The sequence below is a fragment of the Python bivittatus genome, unplaced genomic scaffold, assembly GCF_059951505.1.
Source record: "Python bivittatus isolate LINGU-HERP-01145 unplaced genomic scaffold, Pbiv_v1 ctg000020_np1212, whole genome shotgun sequence".
Classification (NCBI taxonomy): domain Eukaryota; kingdom Metazoa; phylum Chordata; class Lepidosauria; order Squamata; family Pythonidae; genus Python; species Python bivittatus.
The window spans coordinates 36,682,238-36,706,299 of record NW_028277030.1 but is presented as its reverse complement, the minus strand read 5'-3'; the positions used below and the strand labels follow the sequence as shown (position 1 = coordinate 36,706,299).

Here is a 24,062-nt window from a genome sequence, read left to right as displayed (position 1 = left end):
ACTCTGGTCAATCTGCTCCGTTGAAAATGTGTATTAGACTTGCAAGGCACCGAAGCCCAGCCACTGAGATATAGACTGACCCTCCGTGCAAGGTGAAGTGGCATACATTTCATACAATGCTGCCTATCTTGAATTACAAAAACAAGAATGGGCAAATTGCATTTGGTTTGGTGGGTAATAGGGTCTGGATTAGGGGATTTAATTACTTTACCTCCAGATGATCCTTTTAACCATGTTAGATACAATGGGCTGCAGAATTTTAAAGATAGTAAGTACACTGTTAGTTCTTAATCAAGCTTTTAGAGTCTCATAAATATTTACAGCAATTTATGAGGCCCGTCATTGTGTGTGGCCTGCTGCACAGTTTATTTCTGCAGAGTACCTCTTTCTATTTGCGGATTTGCCAAGTCATTATGTTCTGAGCTGAGAGCCAAAACTGGGTTTGCTATGACTAGCGTTTTTGCAGTGTTTTACTATGCCTGACATCTGTTAAGAATATGAATGACTTTATCTTGTTCCAAGAATTTGTGGGAAACGGCAGCCTGCCATATTTTGCAAATTTGTGGTGCCTTCCTATAGTTGTGACATACATTACAGTCATTGTAATCTACCTGAATCTCTCATCTTGAGCAAATGCCATTTAACGCTGCCACTGCTTTGCTTTTTCTTTTTTTTAACGTGAGGAAGTTCAGGACTGCACCTTCTCCTTCACTGTGCAAGCTTCCTGAAAAGTTGTGGTTACACAGTGGCAGTGTTTGTTACTCATTCTCTTCCACCACTCCATTCAAAGGAGATGTGGTGATATTCATGCAGGTTCGTCTGTGTATATGCCCCCTACCCAAATAAACGGCTGGCCAAATTTGGATTGGAACTGTGGATTGGGAACAAAAGTAGAATGGTTTGTCCCTGCCGATCCCAATGTAAGTTGTGCCCCCTCTTCTGACGCCTTGGAACTGCTTATCTCATACCAGGAGAAACGCCCTTGCAATGTTTGCTCGTTCGTTTTGACTGATTCCCATTTTAGGATTATACAGTATATCCATGTTACATGTTTTGCCTAGCGTGGCGGATCAAGAAAGTGTATCTTGAAAGCCAGAAGTGGAAATGTTCAGAACGTATTCCTCATGTTGGATTTTGTTTGCGATCATGGCAGCGCAAATGAATTGAATGCAGTTGCGTAAGCGACGTAATGAGATCATCCAGCGAAAGCTGTTTTAAAGATAACCACTTCTGTCTTTCCACCACCTCATCAGTTCCGATACGGAAAGCATTTCAGTCCTTGTGAACCTGAAAAGGTCAGTGCTTTATACAGTGCCATGAACAATGAATTATACAATAATTGTTTTCTCAGAATGTTTTTTTTTTCCCCCCTCTTCTGAATCTGTCTCCTTAATATAGGAAATTATGCCTGGTTCATACACAGCCCTGTTAACAAGAGGGAAGCTTTGCCTACTTTTTCCAGTTGCCTGGAGAATATCCAGTGGGAATTGGGTCTTGGAAAGAAAGATCAGCGGAGGGTGTAATTTATGGGCTATGAAGGACTGTGCAAATAGCATTATTGCTGGATGGTTTCGCTAAATACATCTGTTCATTACTTTCACCGGTATATAGCGTTTATCTTAAGAACTAAAAGGAACATCAGGTATGCTCCAAAATTATACCTTCATCACCAAAAGTGATCGATCTGGACAGAAAACATGAGTGTTTTCTGCACTTTCCATCCAGAGTTGACATTATTGGGCTATAATAATCCACATGAAGGGAATATACAGTATTTACCACTAATTAGCTATTGAAACTACAACTCATGCCCCGTTATGCTCCATCCTCTATAAGGATCCCAGGACCTGCCTTATAACTCCTTTCCCAGTAAAAGAAACAGGAAATTTTGATCACTGTTTTTATACATAGTTACAGTCCTGTCTTCAGATCGGTATGACTTAATTTCCCTGAATGTATCCAATTTCTGTTACAGTGCTTGTAAAATTAGACATCTGACTGCCCACCAATGAATCTGCCATCAGTTGTAACATTCTTATCCCATTTTGCATTTCTATTCTTATTTTATTTTTAATGTGTTTTATTTTGGACTTACGTACAACTTTAAAAAAAATGATAGCACACAATGTGCCTATCATTTTGATGATGATTTTCCACAAGGAGTGTAAGTGTCATGATCTCTGATGACCTCTTACCTAAGTGTCTATTCCTGGCTTCTCAAATGCCTTGACAGCGCTGGCAGGGGAAATGTGGCAGCAGGTCTTATGCTGTCAGAGGAATTGGAACATCAATCCTTCTGTATTTAATACTTGCATTTCAATGAAAATATAAGTTTTATATTTATAAATATAAAAAGCATTTATAATTTGGGCTGAATGGATTACTAAACTCCATTTTGCCACCTAAGGAGAAGAGATGGTAGGGCACTTTAAGATAGAATTGAATGAAATAGGTTGCATCGGAAGGATGAAGCTGACCTCTCACTTTTTTTTTTTTTTTGATGCCTTGGAGTCAGGGTTGACTCCTGGCGATGGCAGTTTTCTTGGCAAGGTTTTAAGTGGTTTGTCCTGGCCTTCCCAGGGCTGAGAGAGAGCGACTGGTCCAAGGTTGCCCAGCTGGCTTTGTGCATGAGGTGGGACTAGAACTCACGGCCTCCCAGTTTCCAGCCTGATGCCTTCACCACTACACCAAACTGGCTCTCTATAAGCCCACCGCTGCCCTTATATTCATGCTATCTTAGCAAATAAAAGCTTGGGAACATATAGTTCTCTACTCAATATAATATGTATCCCTGTGGCTTAATTGTAAATCAAATATCCCAGGGATGCAGTCAAATAGTACAAGAGAAAAAAGAACTCCAGATAGATATGTGTTATAAGTTGCCCAATGTTTGCCAATTGTTATTGATCCCCCCCCTTTTTTTTTTCTTTCTCAAAAGAGATTTTACAGAATAAAAAAGGCTAGTTAAGGAGAAGAATCAGAAAGAGCATTTTCGGCCAAACTGATGAGCCAAGGTTGTCGAGGTATCATGAGCTTCTCTGATAAATGGCCTTGGGAGGAAACTGTCTTCTCTCATCTTTGGCAGATAAGCAGTTGTGCAAGCCCTGAAAACAAACATGTAGGTGTTGCATTAGTCTGAGCACCTCACTACTTGATAGCCATTATTGTTCACTCGGTAAACTTTGGGCATGATTTGGTAGCTGTTAAGCCCTTTTAAGTCTCATTGATTCTTAAAAGGAATTAAGCATATCTCCCTTCACTGAAATAAGTAGGAACAAAAAGTGCTTAACATTAGCTAAACTGTGCCTCTGTTTCTGGGAAACTCGAGTTGTAAATGTTCCTGCTTTATTAATGGTCTATTGGTATTAGTAGTAGCAATAATGCACTTTATCTGATATGTCAGGATAATTATGTATCTAGGCCAAAGGTAGCCAATTGGATGGTCTGCAGAATACCCACACTCTACAGGCATTGCCAGTGCTAGCTGGGACCAAGGAGAGCCGTAGCCCTAATTATTTAGAGGGCAACAGATTGCCTCCCCTGTAGTAAGCTAGGGCTGGTGGCTGCATTTTGAAGGCTGTGTTGTGGGGCCTCTCAAAAAATGGCTGCTGTCGTTTGAAGAAGTCCATCACAAAACACCCACTTAGAAGACATGAGAGTGCTTTCAGCCCCACCACTAGGACCCCAGGAAGTTCTCTAGTGCCCCAACTTTGACTTGGAGAGGGCAGGTGGGGACACTTCCCATCAATGCAGTGGTTTGCAGCCACCCGCTAATTTGTAGGCAGCCCATATTTCAGGCTGAGACAGTCTTAGATCAAAAGATGGTAGAGACTTTGCTATTCATTTTAAAATTAAAATAAAATTTAAAATTACAAAGGCCAGAAATAGGCACGTGAGTGCCATGTTGGAATTCCAGGTGCTTATGTTTCTTATTTAGCTTCACTTATACCTGTCGCAGGTAGTTCTCTAGTTCTTTCCCTGGCTCCCACCAAGATTTCAACATCTTCTTGGAAACAATAGCTAAAAATGACTAGAGTTCTAGGAAGCAACTGGGAAGCAATAGGCTGAGGGAAAGCAAGCATTTTAGCCTCTTTCCTAACCCTGGAGCATGCAAGACATAAACATTGCATTTTGCAGAAATTACCTGGTTTTTAACAAAGCCAAAAGGATTATTCCCAGGATAAGAATTATGCAAGAGGTGTATAGAATAGTGATGATTGTGTTGTCTAGAATTAAAGCATGAAAACAATTAAAACATTAAAGGGCATCCAATCTAAAGTCAATATTTAATTTGCAAATTAAATTGCATGAATCAGAATTATATACTTTTTTCCTTTTTTCTTGCAAATCTCAGAAACAGAGATAAGCAGGTGCTTCAGCTTAAGTCAGTCTCTCTCTGTCTCTCTGTCTCTCTCTTGCACACACACGCGCACACGCATACATATATGGACGAGGCTTTAAAATACTCTGGCTGTTTGTTATCCTCCTAGAGTCACGGGGAGTCGGGCAGCATACACATTTAATGAAATAACAACAACAACACTACAAGGGGCTATATCAACACATGCCAGATTAAGAGTCCCAGATCTCACACCAGCATTTTGAGAGGGTATCTGTAAGGAAAGAACCAGGCAATTGATACAGCTCTTCATTAGATCAAGGACATTTGGATATGCTTGAGCAACGGCCTACTCGTCCTCTTGTTCCAGATAGAAACAAGGACCAAAGCAGGGCTGGTTTCAGCAGCCCCCTGCCCCCATCACCTGTGCTCTTTCCTCTGTGGGCCCCATGCATTGTGATCCTCCAGCATCCGTGCCAGGAAAATAGGTTTTCTTTCTTTCTGAAAGTCAAGCTTACCGTAAAATGAAGACCGTTTGCCTGTTACAGGAAGTATTTTTCCAGGGAGTTCTATCTGCGATGAATAAAGGTCAATGTTTCCACCTGATATCTGGCCTTTAAATAGGAGAGGACATAAAAACGAGAAGTGTGAAAGCAAGTGGAAACCACATGTTATCACAGCTGTGTGGAGTGCTTTCATTTCAGATGCTTGCCAGCCAGCCTTATCATCAGCTGTGCTCTTCCAGGATTCTCCATTCCGTTCCATTCCCTCTCATCTCCCCATTCCCCCTCCTCCCTGTCCTGCATCCTAAAACCTCCTGGAGTTGTTTTGGGAACTCTCTTCCTTCCAAAAAAACTAGGGGAAAAATTAACTTTTTGTATTTTTGCTGCTGCCTGAACCACTAGACCAAACCGCAAATGCATCTAGTGATACATTTATATTTGTCAACAGAATTCTTGCTAAATCCTTCCTTCTTGAATCTTATCCACTGACTAAGATTCTGTTCTTGCCGTAACTGAATTCTGTTTCTCAGCCTATGGAGTTGTGAAAACCCTAACTCAAATGCACTCCTCCAGATCTCAGAATCCCTATTTTTTAGCTACAGTGCTTCTTCAGATGGTTCTTGTGCATCTCAGTCTCCCCAAGCCTGATGCCACTTCCCTTGACGATACAGAGGATGATGCTTTCGCCAAAGACGTTCCCAGTCTCAGTTTGCTATTATTATGTCTCAAGGAAATGAGAGAGGTAAAAAGAGATTCTAGCTCTATTAATTTTAGATAAAAGAAATCTGGCTACAGTACACAAAATAAGAATATTTAGTCTGTATTAGTAATAAAATCAGGCCCCTACTTCATTAGATAGGAGACAGGTTCTTCACAATTTCATTGAGTAATTTCCATTTTTAATCTGGCTTTTCTGCTACAAATTCTAAAATATGTCTAAATTTTCTTGGATGTTACTAGGGCTTATTACAATAATGAATGCATATTATTTTTAAAAAGTAGTAAAGACCATACCCTTTAAACAAAATTAACAAAGTAGACATATTATTACATAATACATCAACGAAGTAACACGCACACACCCCCAACTAAGCTCTAGTTATTGCTCTCTGTCAATTTGTTAATTACACTTTCAAACAGGAAATGATTTGTGCAGGTCTTATGCTGTGCTAAAGGAAATAAATTTTTTTAATGGTATGTTACTTGATTATTAGTGTAAATTTCATCATCTAGTGATACAATTACATTTGTCAACAGTATTCTTGCTAAACCCTTCCTTCTTGAATCTTATCCACCTAAGATTCTGATCTTGTCATAGTTGAATTCTGTTTCTCAACCGATGGAGTTGTGAAAACCCTAACTCAAATGCACTCATCCAGATCTCAGAATCCCTATTTTTTTAGCTACAGTGCTTCTTCAGATGGTTTCTTTGCACAACTTGAGGCCACAAGTCTTGGGATATGAGTCTTCCAAATTTTTGACTGCAACTCCCAAATGTCTCTCCAAATTATAACTTGCAATGTGACAGAAAGATTGTATGCATGGGAATTAGTTAAACGTATTTAATGAACGTAATGTAACTTCAATTAAATTTGTTTTTAAAATAAATTATATCACCTTTTGTTTTCACATTTTGAAGTGTAGCCCACATTACACCACTCAGAAATCAAGTGAGATCCTTCACCCAAGCATACATGCACACTGCTGTTCTACACAAAGGTGTCCTCATAGTAAAATATGACTTTATTCCTAATATGTTATGGGCAGTCTTTGTAATGCTTGTACTCAGTCACTTAGGCTTCAAGAATCATGGCTCCAGGTTTGCTTGATTTTACAAACAGACCACATTTGTATTCAAGGTAGGTTTTTCCAGCAATATTTCTAAATGCTGAAACAGAAATCTGCTAGTTGGAACCCCAATTCTGTGTAGAACAAGTGTCTATGTGTGCTTCAAACATAGCTGGGTGGGCATCTTTGTTTGCCATAAGGGATATTTCCCCAGAAGTAATTTTTGAGGGGCAATATGGCTTTAGGGGACAGGGCTGGAACAACTGTGGGATAGGACTATAGTAAAGAATGGATGTGACCACTAGCTTTCTTTCTGATGCCCATTCATTCTCTCTCTCCATCTATCATCTCTCTCTCCCTCTCCCCCCCCCCCCCCTTATTCTCATATCAGGCTACAAGGAAAGCCCTCCCTTGAAGTTGCTGATTGCTTGCACCAAGTTTAAAGTAGAAGTAAGGATGTTTTCAGCTTAAGGTCAGCTCTGGTGACTTAATGAGCTGCTACATACAATTTACTGAGCAATAGTACAGGAGTAATATTCTGTTGCTTTCTTTGGGAAATGTTTTCCATGTCCTGGTCTAACAAACAGCCTGTTATTCCTTAGGAGTCTCTCATTCAAGTCCTAACCTGGCCTGGCCCTGCCTGGTATCCAGGCTTAGTATCTGAACCAGATGCTGCCACCTTCAGAGTTTAAAGTAGACAATGTCAAGCCTTGATCAGTTTGACTTACGTAAGCAGACCTTGCCGTGAAGTATATGATGGAACCACCGGCATACAGACTGTTCAGCTGGTGGTGCGGCCTCACAGGTACACTTGACTCGAAGGAGAGACCCCCACAAGTCCACATAAGCAGCTCTGCATTCAGTGCTTTCTGAACAAATTGGGTCAATTGCATTCAGAGTCTCAAGGCAGGTGTTTTCTTCAAGGCAGGCTTGGCTGATGTGTTTTAAACACTTTGATGTAAATGCCTCGTACTTTCTCCTTTGGAAATATAAGGGAGTGTAAAGGGGGCATAAATATATAGAGATATATCCCCACTGTTCCTTTTTATTGTGAAATATACAACAAGTCAAAGGACAAATGAGCAGAGGCTAGAAGGAGAGCAATCAGGAATTTCTTATGAGAACTAAAACAAGGAATGTGAGGTAAGGCACAATTCATCCAAAGTACTGTAAGTATTTTACTTATAGTTCAAAAATTGATTGGAGGTGTGAATTACTTCAGTTCCCCTGTTGTAAGTAATGGGTTTTCAATGTACTTTATTTGGGCTGAACAGAATCAGCCTCTGAATTCTGAAGTACAGCAAATAGTAAATGGCCTGAAAGCATATTTGGGGGGAAGCAACACCTCTCCTTAAAAGAATGCATGGGGTGGAGAAAGGGTAGGAGCATGGACTGCTTACCTAAGACTATATTTATATGATTCATATTGATGAACAATTCAGATTTGCATATCTAACGTGTCCTGCAAAAGCTCTAAAGTTAGAGATTAAAAGGAAGACTTAAATCACAGTGAAAAAATAATTTTAGCATTACCTTATTCTGTACCACGGAATACTATTGTTTTTGAAAACTTAAGAAATATTACGCAGTATCATGTAAATAGATAGATTCAGTGCATTTGTGTATTTTCATATTAAGCACACCTCTGCATGCAAGCAAAAATGCATACCGACAAAGCTTGTTTTCTTGGCACGAGCTCATGACATGAACACAGGTAGGTGTTGGAACCATTTTGATGGCACATGGATGGCCATGTAAGAATTGTTTGGCTTGATGGCAGTTGTCATCCGATGGCATACAGTCACAAAATGTCAGCATCTGGGCAACCTGAAAAGGCATATTGGTATAGAAGGAGTGTAGCGCTGCACGGCATTGATTTATGTCGCAAGAGCTTCCGTTTATTTGGCACACTTGAAGATATAGAGACAATTGTTTGTTACACACTTCATCATTCACACATTCCATGTTCGCCTGGAAGCAGGATTGCGGCTGCTTGTATTCTAAGGAAATAGCAAAACAATAGAGGGTTACAAAGATCTGAGTGTGAAGCATGATCTAGTGAGCACTTAGGACTGACTCCTTAGCTCTCTCTTGACATGCTAATATCATCTGTCTGCAACAGCAATAGGCAACTTAAGACTCTCTTAAGATTCTTTTTTTCCCCATCTCTCAAACCCATTCTGATCACCCCCATTCTGATCACCAATGCCCTAAATGGATGGAGTCTGTTAGTGCTGGGGAACACGGAGTGGATGTTGTATTTGTACAACTGTTCGAGATCTTTCCACAGGCATTCAGCTTGCACACGTAGAAACAGAATACTAAACTAGGGAGGCCTTTGATCCAGCATGGCTCTTCTTAGAGCTGTCTATTGTTAGCCACTATTGTCATCATAGTCAATAATATGGTAAGTTAATCTCTCTTGTACCAATAAGTAGGGTATTACAACCAAGAAATCCCATTTCTCTGTTTCTCATCTGGTGGGGTTGTCAGGATCTACGCAAGCTAGTAATCATAGTTGTTTTTAATTTAGTTTAGCAATGTATATTAAATGGTTAAATGGTTAAAATGTTAAGTGCAGGCCGCTTGCTTCTTCCTGCCATTGAAGTGAGGAGAAGGGGGGAGGAAGATACCAAGCCAGGTGCTGCTGTTATCTCTACAGAGGCGCAAACAAGGTCAAGCTACCGTGAGACTCGGAGAAAGGCGCCAGGAATTTCAAGCGGGAAAAGAAAGGAGAAGGGGGGGGGGAATTTGGGCTTAAAAAGGGAAGGTTTTGCTTTGTAGAATTAGACTCAACAAACTATAGCTGCTGTGCATTTCTCCCAATAAAGAAATCTTTGATGGAACTGTTTAGACTCCAGAGGATTTACTGAACTTTGGGAATGAGTGTGCAGATTCTGACAGGGGTAATGTAAAGCGGGCTTATAAATGCCAAGGTAGAGCACCATGGGAGAAGGCATTTTGTGACGTGCTCATGTCTGTAGCTACGTTAAGCATGCAAAAGTAAGTATGAGCAATCTGAATGAGTCTGAGCACTGATGCTCTTTGAGATAGTGCATGTATTTCCCTAAGACTGCGGTGTCCAAATATACATAGATTTGGGGCAATTAAGCCTATGTGGGTCTCACACTAGACATCTGTACTGATTTTTACCATAGTTCGAAAGTGCTGATAACTTCCACTGTGATTTTGCTTTCATATGATCTGCAAGAAAAGAGAGACATCTGTTCAAAATCAAGGATTACATGATGCAGGTTCCGAAGTGAAGCAAAGAGGGTGGCAATGGAACATCACTACCATAAGTTCAACCAAATAAAGTTAGTGAATCATATTGAAACAATTCTTTTCTTGAGTCCTTTTCTATAGTAGTAAAATGTATTGATTAGGCAGATAAGCCTTTTCAGCGTTGGCCCCAAGTTTTTAGAACTCCTTTCCGATAGATCTCTGTCTAACCTCTTCTACTCTAAGATTTAGTTTTGCCATGAAGATTTTTCACTTCTAAATTGCTTCTGATAGTGTACAATACATAGGCATCCACTAATGGGTTAAAGACAAAGCAAGCATCACAACTTTGTGACATAAGCTCCACCCCTTTTGTGTAAACATCTGGAAGTTGCATACATGCATGTAAGGAGCTGAGTTTGCATTAAGACATCACAATGCTCACCACTCATTCTGATAAAACAATCATATTCCATGGATGCGTCTAATATAATAGCCTATGTTGTAGAGAGGTTTCACAGAGTAATGCTGGACATTGGTTTTGGTTTAATTACATTTAAATGGGATCTTAGCTCTCACTTTCCATGGACACAACATGGTTTGTATTAAAAGTGAACCTTGTACTACAATTGCAGCTGCAAGACATGGTCTCGTGCATATTGATTAATGCCTTTTAGACATTCTTCCTGCATGATCTATGCATTTGCAAATCTGATTCCTTTTGTCTGAATTTCCCAGGAGACATCTGAACTTAACAATAATAACAAAACTGGATAGATGCTATTCTAGTTGAATTGCACTACAACAATATGGAATTAGATACAGAGAACTCAAATAACTGGGTATATTTTACTTATTTATGCAGTAGAAATTCAGTTTTGATGGGCTGTCTAACTAGGGCAATAATCATTGTCTACAAGAAGAAGGATTGCAGAATGTTTCTGCTGCATGGTTGTTGACTCTGGTCATGCATGGAATAAAAAACCTGGAGAATAATCTAATGGAAGTTAGCCTCCCATAGTCGCTCAAAACTAATGTGATTTTAAATCATTTCAACGATCTAATGTTACAGATGTCTACTTGCAAGCATGATTCACTGAGTTCCCTGGACCTACTTTTGATGTCCATGTGATCAAACTTCCTTTGAATTTGGAAAGGGAAAAGACCATCCGTTACCAAGTTCCATTTTGTTCATTTCCAGTTGGCAGCAGTGCTTCCTTTGACCATCATTTTTATTACCTGTTACTCCTTTTGGAATGTGTTTTAACAAAGTGGGATGTACTTTTAATATGATTTTAATGGAATGATCAGGTCACATGACGTATCTATCATTTTATTTCCCAGAACCCTTCTTGCTAGCACTATGCTACAATATGCCATTACTCCGAAGGTAACCCAGCCTGGCTTTCTGCTGGTGGTTGTTAAAAGAAACGTGGCTGCTTCCACCATGAATTATAATTTTAACAGTGATCCCTCCTTTTGCCCTAGCAACTAGGAAAGTATTACCACAGCTTCTGAATATTATAGCCTGTGAAAATTTGGAGAACATTGAAATCAGTGGCTGTGTTTATCAAATCCACTAACTCGTAGTTACCTGAACCATGATTTACTATACAAAAATTGCCTTCAGGTTGAGCCTTTCTGACTCTCAAGCCATTTGTCTTCTGATTCATGCCTTGAACTGATAGTGCAGCCATGAGAAATGTAAGACACAGCAGGTTGTAGAACAGTGCCAAGGGACAGTGGAACTATAGCTACTCTGTGCTCTCAAAAGAGAGAGCAAGAGAGAGAGATTCAAGGCTGAAACATCATTACAAGTGGCTGTTATTTAAAAGGTAAAGCATTTACCTGCACTGCGGCTTTGAGTTTCCTCAACAGTATAGGTTTCCTTCCCAATGGCAGAGTCTTGATATTCCTGTGTGGACTGTAGGCATGTGTTGTTAAATATATTTTTCCATATTTTAAAGCATCTTTTATGCACTGGCTCTGGACATGTGCAGTTGCCCATCACTGTTTTCTTGAGCAACTTCCATGCGGCAAAGCATTGCTCTACCACCATTTGTAGGCTGCATTTTGCTACCTCTGCTCTGCACACTCTCTGGAATATCTTGTACTTTGTAAAGCAGGTGTTGTCTCTTTGACAGAGGTCCTTTGCAACAGAGCAATCGTTTCCAAGTTGGCCTGAGAGGACCATCCTTGGAGTTTTTATCTGACGCGGGGGTGTGAATTGAGTATCTATGCTGGGTGAAGGCTCTAAGTTCCCTGTGAAGAGAGAGAGTTTATTTCAGGTTCCTTTCATTTTCATTTAATTAAATCTCAGTACACTTTATATGATTACTCATCCTTGATGCAACAGTTAACAATTTCCTCTTCCAGCTGGCTTAACTGTAATGTGTGTATTCCTTAAAATGGTGACTTTTTTTTCAGGCTCACACAGAACCAAAAAAAAAAAAAAAAGATTTATATCCTTTAATGAATGGTAAAGAGGTGATGTGCTCTTAGAAAGCACCAAGCTCTTCTTCTGAATCATTTATGAAGGATGCCCAACCCTACAGTTTAGGAACAGTTTTGAAAGTCTCTGGAGTAGGTTCCACCCAAGAGCTATCATGGCCACAGGCAGCCCTTGGATTCTCAGGATGAGCATATCTCAGCCTTAATTGATTTCTTCCCTCTGTTATCTGTGCCTATAAGAAATATGCCCCTGATGGTCAGAGCACCTCCTGGGATGCTGCGCAGGGGACCGCCGAGAGAGGAGGAGGAGGATGTTTCCTCGGTGAACATTCTTAAGTTAATTATCTTAGGACAGGAGGAGGCAATCTTTCAATAATGGGCGTTGAATTTGTTTGGGTGACAGGAGATTGCAGCAGGTGGCACAATGACGCAAAGAAGGTGAGAGTGTGTCATGTAGGTAGGCTGGGCCAGAAGACGTTTGAACATTTCCTCTGAACTTAGGAGGGCATCGTGAGAGTGCCATATGCCACAATTTGGAGTGTTTCCTGCTTTAAAATGTAAAAAATGGTGCTGCCAATCTTTAGTAACAGCAGCTAGATATGGGTTCAGGAGATTGCAAAAATGGGGCTTTCATTATGTGGCACTCTGGAGCCAAAAGTTGTCTGCCCACTACTGTTCGTTTATTTATTTATTTATGCAATTTATTTGATCATTCAACTTGCAAAGTGGGAGTCTGGTCAGCTAACATAGGATTCAAACATAAAACAAAAGAAGCAATGAACATAAAGACAGAGAAAGACAGTATATAACATAATCAAGGCCAAATCACAGTGTGTTCCCATTCCAAAACCATTTACCAAATGGGGGTCATCTAATCATCCAATATCCTAGCTCAATACCGGGGGAATAACCAGTTTTTATGGCCTTCTGGAAGGCCAACAGGGTGGGGGCCATCTGAATTTCAGGGGAAATGATGTTCTTTTTTTTTAATATAATTTTTATTGAAGAAAATTTTAACAAGATAAAAACAATACAAATATTAGAAAAGAAACAAAATAAGGAAGAATAGTGAATAAGTAAGAAAGAAAATAGAAAAAGAAAAGAGTATAAAGAAGATTATAAATCTCCTTCTTTATCATCTTTATAGGGAAATGCTGTCCTAAAGAACAGGCACCAGGACAGAGAAGGTGCTTTCACAGATACAGCAGCTGTCTATGGCCTGTTCATTCCTCACAAGGGCCCTCACACATTCTGAAAGGCTTCTTGTTGTCATACTAAAGTTGCAAGGGACAAGTGAGGATAGGAAACTTTCTATGGATTTTCTTCCATTAAATTAGTATCCAAGTAGCTGTTTTTTTCAGGTAGTCGTTTAATTATAACTTGGTCTGTATTACTGCCTCTCTATAACATTTCTCCTCCACTTCTGTTGAGCAATTTCTAGAGATTCAAGCATTTTCTCATTCTTCTGCTGTACCCTTTATGAAAATGACTGATTTGGAAGCTATTGCCAGAGTTAATGGGCTACTGCTCTGCATGATTTGCAATTCCAGAATTTAGAACATGAAACTGACAGGCTTTAATTTGTGTACAATTCTAGATACTAACTTAGAAATGATTTGACTCTGTTCAAGATATCCATTTTTATGTATGATGAATGTGGCCACTTCTTGGATCTGAAGTCCAGTACAATTGCTTACAAGAGCCATGGAGTTTCTAATTAGAAGTTGGTTGATATAATCATGTGATTACTTGAATTCATGAGCTTCTTAAAGTGAGAAGTGCTTTTTCTTAGCACAATGCCATTATAAAATGCTATTGTTTTATTTGATAACAACAAGCCGATGGTTACCTTTATCAGTGGAACATTTTTTCCCCAACAACATTCTGATGCTGCAGTTATCTTTTACGCAGATGCAGTCTTTAAATTCTGGGAACTGGTCAACTAAAAACTGAATTATTTTATTACAGTTGGATGAATCTTTTACTGCACAGCTGTTACCTAGATTTCCAAAACACAATACTGTTAATATCTTCTTATGAAAAAACAGCAGCAACGTAATCACTTCATTTTTCTAAGAAGAATCCTGTGACGCCATCAAGACTCAGCAGTTTACTTTTATGATTTTCAAGATTCTTTCACTATCTAAAATTTTGGATGAAACTCAAAAGAAGGTTCCCAGCCATTAAAAATCTTCTCATGACATGAACTAGCCACTGAAAGATGTAAAGGATTACCTCCAAGTTTTACTAACTAGGGCAAAAGTTCTTAACCTGTGGTCCTGATCCTTCATGAGGTTGTGATCAAGGACACGTATTAGTTCAGGTGTGCACATGCACGGCAGGATCACTGACAGAACTTGTGCCGACTCTCCTTGGACAAGCATTTATCCCAGCAAAATGGAACATGGTTTGCTAGGGCTACAACTACACTTAATCTACTGCTATGCTTGATCTGTTCACACCACCCTGCCTCCAACACCCAGCATGCCTGCATTTGCCTGCAGTGCCTCATTCATAACTACTCCTTTCAAGAAAGTTTGGAGGCTTGGTGTAGGAGGGAGGGGGTGGGTAGTAGGAGTTGACAAGCATGTGTGCAGTCAGGAACTGGTTCCCCTTCTTCTCTCCCAGGACATTTTCCCCAAGCCTAGTTGTAAGTCATAAGAGAAGAGCAGATGGGTAAGACACTTGGAGGATGGGCTGTCTGGCACTGTGGCTGGGTCTGCCTATGAAGGCAGAAGAGAAAGTGGTTGCCACCATCACCACCCCTGACACCATTCTCTGCTCTTTCTGTTTGCAGGAACTGCAGCTGTTGTCTGCAGTCTGGCTGGTTGGGAGTAGCAGAGGAAACAGTGGCAGGCTCCACACTCACCACAAGAAGAGCTATGGGGCCAAGCCACAGTGAGGAACCCAAGCTGGAAGATCTCCCAGCGCTAAGTTGGTGAAGGAGATCTGGAAGAAGGAGCAAAGAGTGTTCTCTCTGGTTTTCCTCATTCATATATTCAGACTTTGGTTGCAGGAGAACAAAGCCAGCATATAAAAGATTCCCCTTCTCCCCCAAAACAAAGGGGGGGGGGAGAATGAACAGAGGAGGAAACTCATGGCAACATCCCAAGCGGTTTTCCTCCTGCTTGGTCACAGGCCAGGGATAAACAGGAACCTGTCTTGGAGAAAGGGGGTCACATCACCGCAAAGTTTGAAAACAAGGCATAAGGGCTTGGCTCACAGATCATATTCAACTATAAAACATGGTTTAAAATCCACCATGGCAGGGCTCATGCAACCCAATAATTAAAAATCCAACAAGTACAGTGGTACCTCGGTTCACAAATGCTTCTGTTCACGAACAATTCGGTTCACGAACAGCTCTGTTCACAAAATTTTGCCTCCGTTCGCGAACGCCGGTTACGAACAGAATCCGCGGCCATTTTCCCTCCCGTGACACGGGGTCACAGCTTCCTGTAGGGAGGGGGACTCTCCCTCTCCGCCCACCTTCCTGTCCTCCACGCCAGAAGTCGCGTCGAGCAAGTTTAGCTTTCTCTCTCTTCGTGCTGTACTTTGTGTCATATTTTTGCGGTTTAAAAAAAAAAAAACATATGGTTCAGAACGGATTAACCGTAATTACATTGAACCTTATGGGGAAATTTGATTCGGGACGCGATCAAAAATCGGTTGGCGACCAAATTCGGAGGGGTCAGAACGGATTAACTGTATTTACATTGAACCTTATGGGAAAATTTGATTCGGTTCACGATCAATTCGATTCGCGACCAGAGTCATGGAACGAATTAAGTTCGTGAACCGAGGTACCACTGTATTATATTCAGTCTTAGCAGGCTGTGTGTACCCAACTACTGTATAGATGCTCTTGTTCCTAGCTTGACCTGAAGGGTTGTGTGACATCTTCAATAGTCTGGAAAAGAGTACACTGCTGAAAATAATTCAGCCAAGTCACTAAAAATCATCCAGCCAACTGAAGGGGCATTTTTAGTTTTGTGCAATATTTGCAAGTTACTCAGAGACAGGGAGATCGCAGTTCAGATGCAGATTGGATGGGCTTCAGCATTTAATTATTAAAATTACAAGACTTTAATATACTCTTCACCTGATTAGGAGTTGTGTTAAATGGCATACCTTTCTTTTACAGGTATCATGAAGGTTATTCATAAGATTGATTCAGCTGCTCAGCTAAAATGCCAGAGATATAATTTTGCCCAAGTCTGACTTTTTCTCATTGTTTCCATTTTTATGGAATAGTGGAAGTGTTGGCAATACAGCAGATACATTTGGGTGGAAAGATTTTCCCTTCAATTTTTGATCTAAATATAGTACATGTTGAGGGAATCACTAGTGATTGATTCAACTTTTTATATTCTTTTGACTAAACACAAATATCTGACACACTATAGGTTATAATTTGACCTAGAGGATTTTTTTCTTGGGATTTGTTAACAGCAGTATTATTTAGTCCATTTTTTAATAATGTGACTACACTGGTGTCTCATTTTTGTTCAAGAAGATATCTTACTAACGTGTCAAGAACATAAGAGAGAGAGAGTCAATATTATCGCCATTAGAAATGCAAGCTACATTATCATAGGCAGTATGACTAATGACCTAATTCCCAAAGACATGGCTGAGCCTATGACCCTAAACATACTTATGTGAGAATAATCAGCCCAGTAATTAAATGTGTATGCAAGGGTGGAGAATATATGTAGCCCAGAGTTGAATTTTGGGGTTCTTTGTGTCTCTGAGCTTGATATTCTTCTTGCTGTTATCAGATTAAGCTCAGAACACCAAGATGAACAATTGAATGTATATGCAAAAACTTCGAAGTGATATGGGAATGCAATTTTCCATCTGTAAGAGCTTTCCCATATATTCCAATGGAAACAGGCCTGCACAGGGAATAAGATACGTATACGTGATTCCCTACTCCCACCCCAACATTGTGGGGAAATGAGAAAAGATGAAATGGGGAAAAAAATCTCAGTGGAAATTTGATGTACTTATAATGTTTATAGTAGTGATTTGAAACACTCTTCCTGCAATATATGGCTTTATACAAGTTACCTGGAATGTAACAAACTTCTTCAAGTAAATTCCAGACACTTTCACATCCATTTCTTGCAGCCACACATCTCTCTTTCAGTTGTTGACACTTTGATGTCTGGGCCTGGTAAGTAGATTCATTCATGGAATATAGAACCAGCACTACAAATCAGGTAATATAAACTTTATTAAAGTGTGGTTCATTTGCATTCATTCTGCATGTTAGTTATTTATTTCGATTTAATCATTTATTCATGTATCAGTCAAATGTATATAGCTACTCATCTTCACTAGATAACCCTGGGTAGCTTACAGAACAGATGGGAATCATCATCATCATCATCATCATCATCATCATCATCATCATCAACCATAAAAGCCATATTCAACCAACAGCACCAATTTAAAAAATGAGACTCCTTATATAACTGTTAGCAGCATAAAAACAAAGACTCGTATCAGGGTCCACTGACATCCTGGTCCTAGTGCCTTTCCCAAACGAATAAGTAGTCTATAATTGTCATCATCCTTATCTAACACAAGCAGTGACATGTTGGCTGGAAATGGTGAGAACTGTAGTTAAACTGATATGCACAGGTTGGAACAGGACGTTATACAGTTTAGCATGGAAGGGAGGATAACTATCTTTATCTTTCTCTTATTTATCATCTCTATCATCTATCTATCTATCAATCTATCATCTCTATCATCTATCTATCTATCTATCTATCTATCTATCTATCATCTCTATCATCCATCCATCCTTCCTTCCTTCCTTCCATCCATCCATCCATCCATCCATCCATCCATCCATCCATCCATCCATCCATCCATCCATCCATCCGGTAGCATCTTCTGTATTCTAGATATCCCAGTGGATTGGAGACTAGATATTAATTATTTCCTTAAAGATGCCAAACTCATCTTCAACATTTGGCAACTTGTTTTCCATCCCACTTTTGATTTTAGTTAATGTTTGTTGTGCTTGTTTCAGACTCAGTTATTGGGACTTTCCCAGTTTGAAGCTCTCCAAATGGATTATTATCGAAGATACATTAAACTGATGGGAATCTCAATGTAAAAAGCCTGGAAAACCCCACTTATGGGAAATTTTCCTAGGACACACTTTCATTTACAGCCCAGTACTATGCAAATCTAGACTGAAGAAAATCCCATTTTCAAAAAGAACACCTTCTCAGGTAACAATACATAGTTGTCTATTTGCAAAGCATTAGTTAAGGACCATTATCCAGATCTGATGAAGTTGCAGTTGCAGCAGTGAACTGTCTGTCTCACTAGGTTTGGGGTGAAGGATGGAGTTAGAAGGAAATCTTAGATCAGTGAACTCCTCAGGAGGTTCATCCTTGGGCTGCTGAATTGCATAGATGAGTAACATATTGACATTTCCCACCTGTTGCTGGTGTGACAAATGTAAATTTCTAACTGAATCTTGGTCCAACTCATATAACATATGATAACACTGATAATGTACAGTGGTACCTCGGGATACGAACACCTCTACTAACGAACATTTCGGGTTACGACCAACTCGGGATACATCCAGAGTCACGGAATGGATTAAGTTCGTATCCCGAGGTACCACTGTATATCCAATTTGTCTAATCTGAATAGACTTTGCTAACATTTGTTTGGTATTTTTTTTAAAGCATACAGTTGTCTGAAGAACTTCCCAAAACGCATACTAAGATTGGAATATGGTATTGTACCAGCCTCTTCCAACCAGGTACCAATCCCTGGGCATTGCCATACTGTCTAAAATTGTAGGAATCAAAGTCCAAGACATCTGGAAGACAACTGCTTAGGAAAACTGATCTATTTTTTTCTTTTTAATTCTAGGTTTGGAACAACTTTCCAACAGGTTACAGTGAGTTGAGTGACATGGATTAATAAATTTTTCGGGATTTGTTTAGAAATAACATTTTAAAACTTTAACTGGAAATAAAACTATTGATCATGAGGACACAATATACCCTTTCAGCCTTGTACCAGTGCTTTCTGTATGCCTACTTCACTGTTCTTCCTTCCCTTTTTTTCATGCCTGGCCAAAAGGAAATGTTAATAATAGTAGCAATCGTTCTTCTTGTACCCTTACACACTCTTAGGTTTTTTACTTAGCAAACAACAACTGTTTGTTTAAACAAGGTTTCCCACTTCCATGTCTGCTAGATATTTATAGATCTGAGTAGGTCAGCAGACTCACTGAAATATATTGCCAGATGTAGATGACATCTTTGGCAAAAAGAAGCCTCCCCCAAAAGAAAAATCTCACAAACAAGCAAATGCTGTTCTGGAGATGGTATTGCAGTGTGAAGTTAGCACTTGTTCATCAACAACTTGCTGTTTCCAGCCTAACTAGGAATACATGAAAGCTGTTCCAATCAGACATTGCCTCCAAGAACAAGAAGCACAAATGATTCAGGAAGCATGAAGAGCCAGAAGCATTTAAAGGATTAGCCATGCTTTACAGAGCACCTGTAACCCTAGACACAAGAAAGCTACTCATGGAGACAGAATAGAATTACTCTAACATTTTTGTTGGCCAGCACATAATGTAGCTTGCAGCTGAAATGGGTGTGCTGGTTTGAATAGTGATTCTACCTCCAGAACAACATGAGATGTTGAATGTGACTGTGGAGCCCTTCCTTCACTGAATTTCCTTCAAGAGCCCTCTGCTGCGTTTCATGTCTATGCAGATGATTTTAATTGGAGACAAAATCTGGGTATCTGAATCTAGCCAATTAAATGGTTCCTAAAAGAACAGGGGGAAGAAGAAAAACAAAAACAAAAAGCCTTTCCTTGCTCACAGCTATTCTTTCTCATCGTGATAGTACTTCCACGAGCCCCTTGAAACGTACATAACTCATGGGGCCCACCCCTTGTTCTCTCCTGAAAAAAAAAAAAACTAAGTCTGAATATGATCAATTCTAGCATGTAATATAGGCATTGGTGAAATAAGAGATAGCTAAAAAAGTGTGCATGAAGTATTCTGATTCTGGGACCTTTGGAAAAGTGTTCTACAAGCCCTGTGGTTTGTTGGTTTGTTTATGTAAGTAAGAAGGTTAGGGCCAATTTCCTACTTTCTTATGCAGATCATAAATGAAAACTGTAGGTAGACAGGAAGTAATTGCAACCATTTGGGAAGTGTGAAGTGAGGTCTGGGGAGGTAACCCAAAAGAGTAACTTGGATATTTATATTTTAAATCCTGTTCTACCCTAATGGTCAGAAAAGCTTACACAATAGCCTTTAAAAACTTACTTTTGTTGCCTTCGAATCAGTCTTGACTCTTGGCAATTGCCTGGACTAGTCCCTGCAGTTTTCTTGGCAAGATTTTGGAAGTGGTTTGCCCTTGCCTCCTCCTTCTTAGGGCTGAGAGAGAGTGACTGGCCAATCACCCAGCTGGCTTCGTGCCTAAGGCAGGACTAGAACTCACAGTCTCCAGGTTGCTAGCCTGGTGCCTCAACCACTACCCCAAACTGGCACTCTTTAAAAACATTTAAGGCCATAGTTTCTTCACCATTATATGGGATGGGGAAGAAGGAAAGAGAGAAACAGTGACAGAAAAGAAATTTCAGCTAAGACCTGACAGATAGATACAACCTTTATTATTTTCAGAGCATCCAAATTGGGAAAGCGATAGAGACACATGTTGAGTGCACACTTTGATGCTGTCAAGTATTTTATCCCTTTACCCAGGCAAGCAAGATTGCAATCATAGCAAATATAATTGGGTTACCCAACTGCAACTTACTTTATCATAGCTAGCTAGCTAGCTAGCTAGCTATAGATAGATGATAGATAGATGATAGAGATCAATAGATATATTCCTGTTGACTAGAGTGAACTTACCAGTGATGAACAGAATGGAGTTCATGGCTGAGGAGGTTCCAGGTAGACTGACTCTCAGCACAGCAAACTGCCTGTTGCCACTTGATCCTCTCTGAAGTCTCTCTTTAAACCTAGGAGTCATTTCAGTACCAAGCTCCACTGGACAGCGCTCCGCTTGCAGCAAACACTTGCGATTGGTCCAGTCAGGCTACGAAAGAGCGGGACACTCACCCACCCACTCGCTTTCCCGCCTCCCGGCTCTGCGTATGCTGGAGAGATAGTACAGTCTGTCTCTTGTTTCACACCTGCTGGAGCGGTCCAGGCTACGGTAGACATAGCTGCTGATCAAATATGCTTCATGAATAATTATCTACTCTTTCACTAAAGTCAGGAAAATGGTCAAGTCATGTTTGGCTTGATGCCTGAATTTCATTATAATTCATCAACACACTGTTCAGATGACACAGTTACTTAAGGTTAAATAAAATCGAACCTGATTTTCCGGGTTCAAATGGCACACTGATCCATAAGCTAACCACCTGAACTGGGTTTGCACACCATGCTAAGCCAAAATTGTGGTCCAGACATCTGAGGTTTAGTGAGTTATGCAAATAAGCTTATGTTCCATGCTCTTGAAGAAAAAAAAACTTTTTTCCTGAGTGTTAAAACAGAATTAGATCTACTCTGGGGTGACGGCAGACAACCTCTTGGCTCTGTTTCAAAAGTCTAAGGGAACTATCATCACTGAAAAGAAATGTGGAACTTGCTGCATTGTGTGCTAGGATGCCATTTTTTAACCATAGAAAAATCTGTAAATGTGGGAGGAAAGGTGTACAGGCATCACTCTGCAAGAATGAACTTGTTCTTATAATCCTCAATCAGCATGAAAAGATCAGGGGCACCGAAAGTTTTCATAGTACAAAATCTGGCGATCCACAGTGACCAGGGCAGTGAAGGTGAGCTGGGAAGGCTATAAAGACTTCATAGGGGATGCGAAGTGGAGAGGGGAATGAAACATTCAAATGCAGTTCAATGAAATGGTTTTTTAGTTTTAGAATTCTGGAAAGAACAAACAAAAAAGTTTGTAATAAATTGTTACTATATAAGTCAAGTGTAAGTGAAAGAAATTAAGTTTGGGCAGCAGGGCAAAACAGTTCCACATACTATACTTATAACTGCCATTGTTTGGGGAGGTGTGGATATATCTAGGAAAAATGTAGAAACGAAAATATGTTCAATCTACTTACTTGTGTGTTCAAGGTCTTTGAAATAAAACACAGACTATGTTGTGTTAATGATATATGTCATCCAACAAGCATCTATCTATCTATCTATCTATCTATCTATCTATCTATCTATCTATCTATCTATCTATCTATCTCTATCTCTCAGTCATCTGAAAGCTGTAAGTTCTCTGGCTTTATTCACATCAAAAATTAGGAAAGAAATATTAATCTACAGTATTAGACAATTGGAGTTAATATTTATTTATTTATTCATTTATTTATTTTGACAGCATTCTGGAAAAAATAGAACATAGAACATGCAAGGTATCTACATTTTTCAATTATCTAGAGCCAGGCTCCCTAAAGACTATTTGTTCTTCTGCTCTGAGTGAGCCACCTTCCAAAGTAAGGTGAGTGACTCGTACAAGTAGCATTTTCTGGGCTTTTTTTAAAAAATATTTTTTTAAAATCCCAACTTTATTATTTTTAAAAATAACTCAAGGTGGTGAACACACCTAATACTCTTTCCTCCTCCTATTTTCCCCACAACCACCACCCTGTGAGGTGAGTTGGACTGAGAGAGAGAGAGAGACTGGCACAAAGTCAGCCAGCTGGTTTTCAGGCCTAAGGCAGGACTAGAACTCGCCGTCTCCTGCTTTCTAGCCTGGGGCCTGATCCACTAACATATTCATCTGTTTGGACTACACAAGTTTCCAGACATGAAGAATGAGTTCACCATTAGCCAATAGGGCATCAGACCATCATTAAAATTTGGTATAAAACAAGAAAGGAAGAAATGACCCAACCCTCTTTAATTGTTTCTATTGTAACCACAAGTTGGAAAGAAAGTTTAGGGGTTTAGGCCTTAATCTACCTGTCTGTCAGTTTAACTCTCTGAAAATAGGACAACTCTCTGAAAACAGAATAGAACGGGACCAAATTTGCTGGGGCATGAGAAGCTTGCAGAAGAAAGATTGGGTCGGGGCTGCAGGAAAAAGTTCTAGAAAAAAATTCTGTGCAGCCCAGTGGGGGAGGCAACGGGGCACCAGCGTGGAAGGCTCAGTGCTCCCTTCTAAGCCCCCTCCCTCCCTCCTCCCTCCTGGTCATGTGACTCAGGTGGAGCATACGCTGCCCACCCAGGACATACATACACACGAACACAAAGATGTCACAGAATAGGACTGCAGAAAGGCTTACATGCACATGCATACACACACACACACAATACATTACTTCATTACACAGAGCAAATGCAGACCCTTCCTATGGTCACTGCTGATAAGTGTTAGAAGCCACACCACGTGCTTTCTCTACCATGTTATTTATATTATAATGTGTAATTTCATTGTTAAGCACCTTCTGACTAACTTTCACTATTTTGAACCTTACAGTGAAATGTTCTTTGGGGAGGAAACAAGCCCAGCAGAAGATCAGGCCAATGCAAAGGTGTGTGTGTGCAGGTGTCTCCCAACAATCATTTCTTAGAGTTGAAAAGCAAATGCTGTGAAAAATCACATACGTTTCCAAACAAAGCTCTGGTTTCTTTTTTCTTTTTTAAAAACCCAAACATCCAATTGTGTATATTAGTCTATTTTAGCTTTGTCATAATCTGTCATTTCACTTTTGCAGTTTTC

The 24,062-nt window shown here is 39.9% G+C and overlaps 1 protein-coding gene across 1 annotated transcript; it reads right to left on the bottom strand.

The window, feature by feature from the left end:
* Positions 1–267: 267 nt before the first annotated feature.
* Positions 268–21,332, bottom strand: GFRAL (GDNF family receptor alpha like). Its single transcript, XM_025170902.2, has 10 exons — positions 21,224–21,332; positions 17,377–17,517; positions 14,153–14,302; positions 11,701–12,114; positions 9,784–9,834; positions 8,300–8,630; positions 7,359–7,609; positions 4,858–4,953; positions 4,145–4,226; positions 268–3,104 (listed from the first exon to the last, which is right to left on the bottom strand). Exons 1-10 carry the CDS (start codon positions 21,246–21,248, stop codon positions 2,978–2,980), a joined length of 1,668 nt encoding a protein of 555 aa, XP_025026670.1. The 5' UTR covers positions 21,249–21,332; the 3' UTR covers positions 268–2,977.
* Positions 21,333–24,062: the final 2,730 nt, after the last annotated feature.

Excerpts from the sequence above, each read along its gene's own strand:
- GFRAL (XM_025170902.2), bottom strand. The coding sequence starts at position 21,248 with ATGAACTCCATTCTGTTCATCACTG. Across the intron at positions 9,835-11,700 it reads AACTCAAAGCCGCAGTGCAG|ATCATATGAAAGCAAAATCA; the intron begins GTAAATGCTTTA and ends CTTTTCTTGCAG. Across the intron at positions 8,631-9,783 it reads ATCAGCACTTTCGAACTATG|AATACAAGCAGCCGCAATCC; the intron begins GTAAAAATCAGT and ends CTATTTCCTTAG.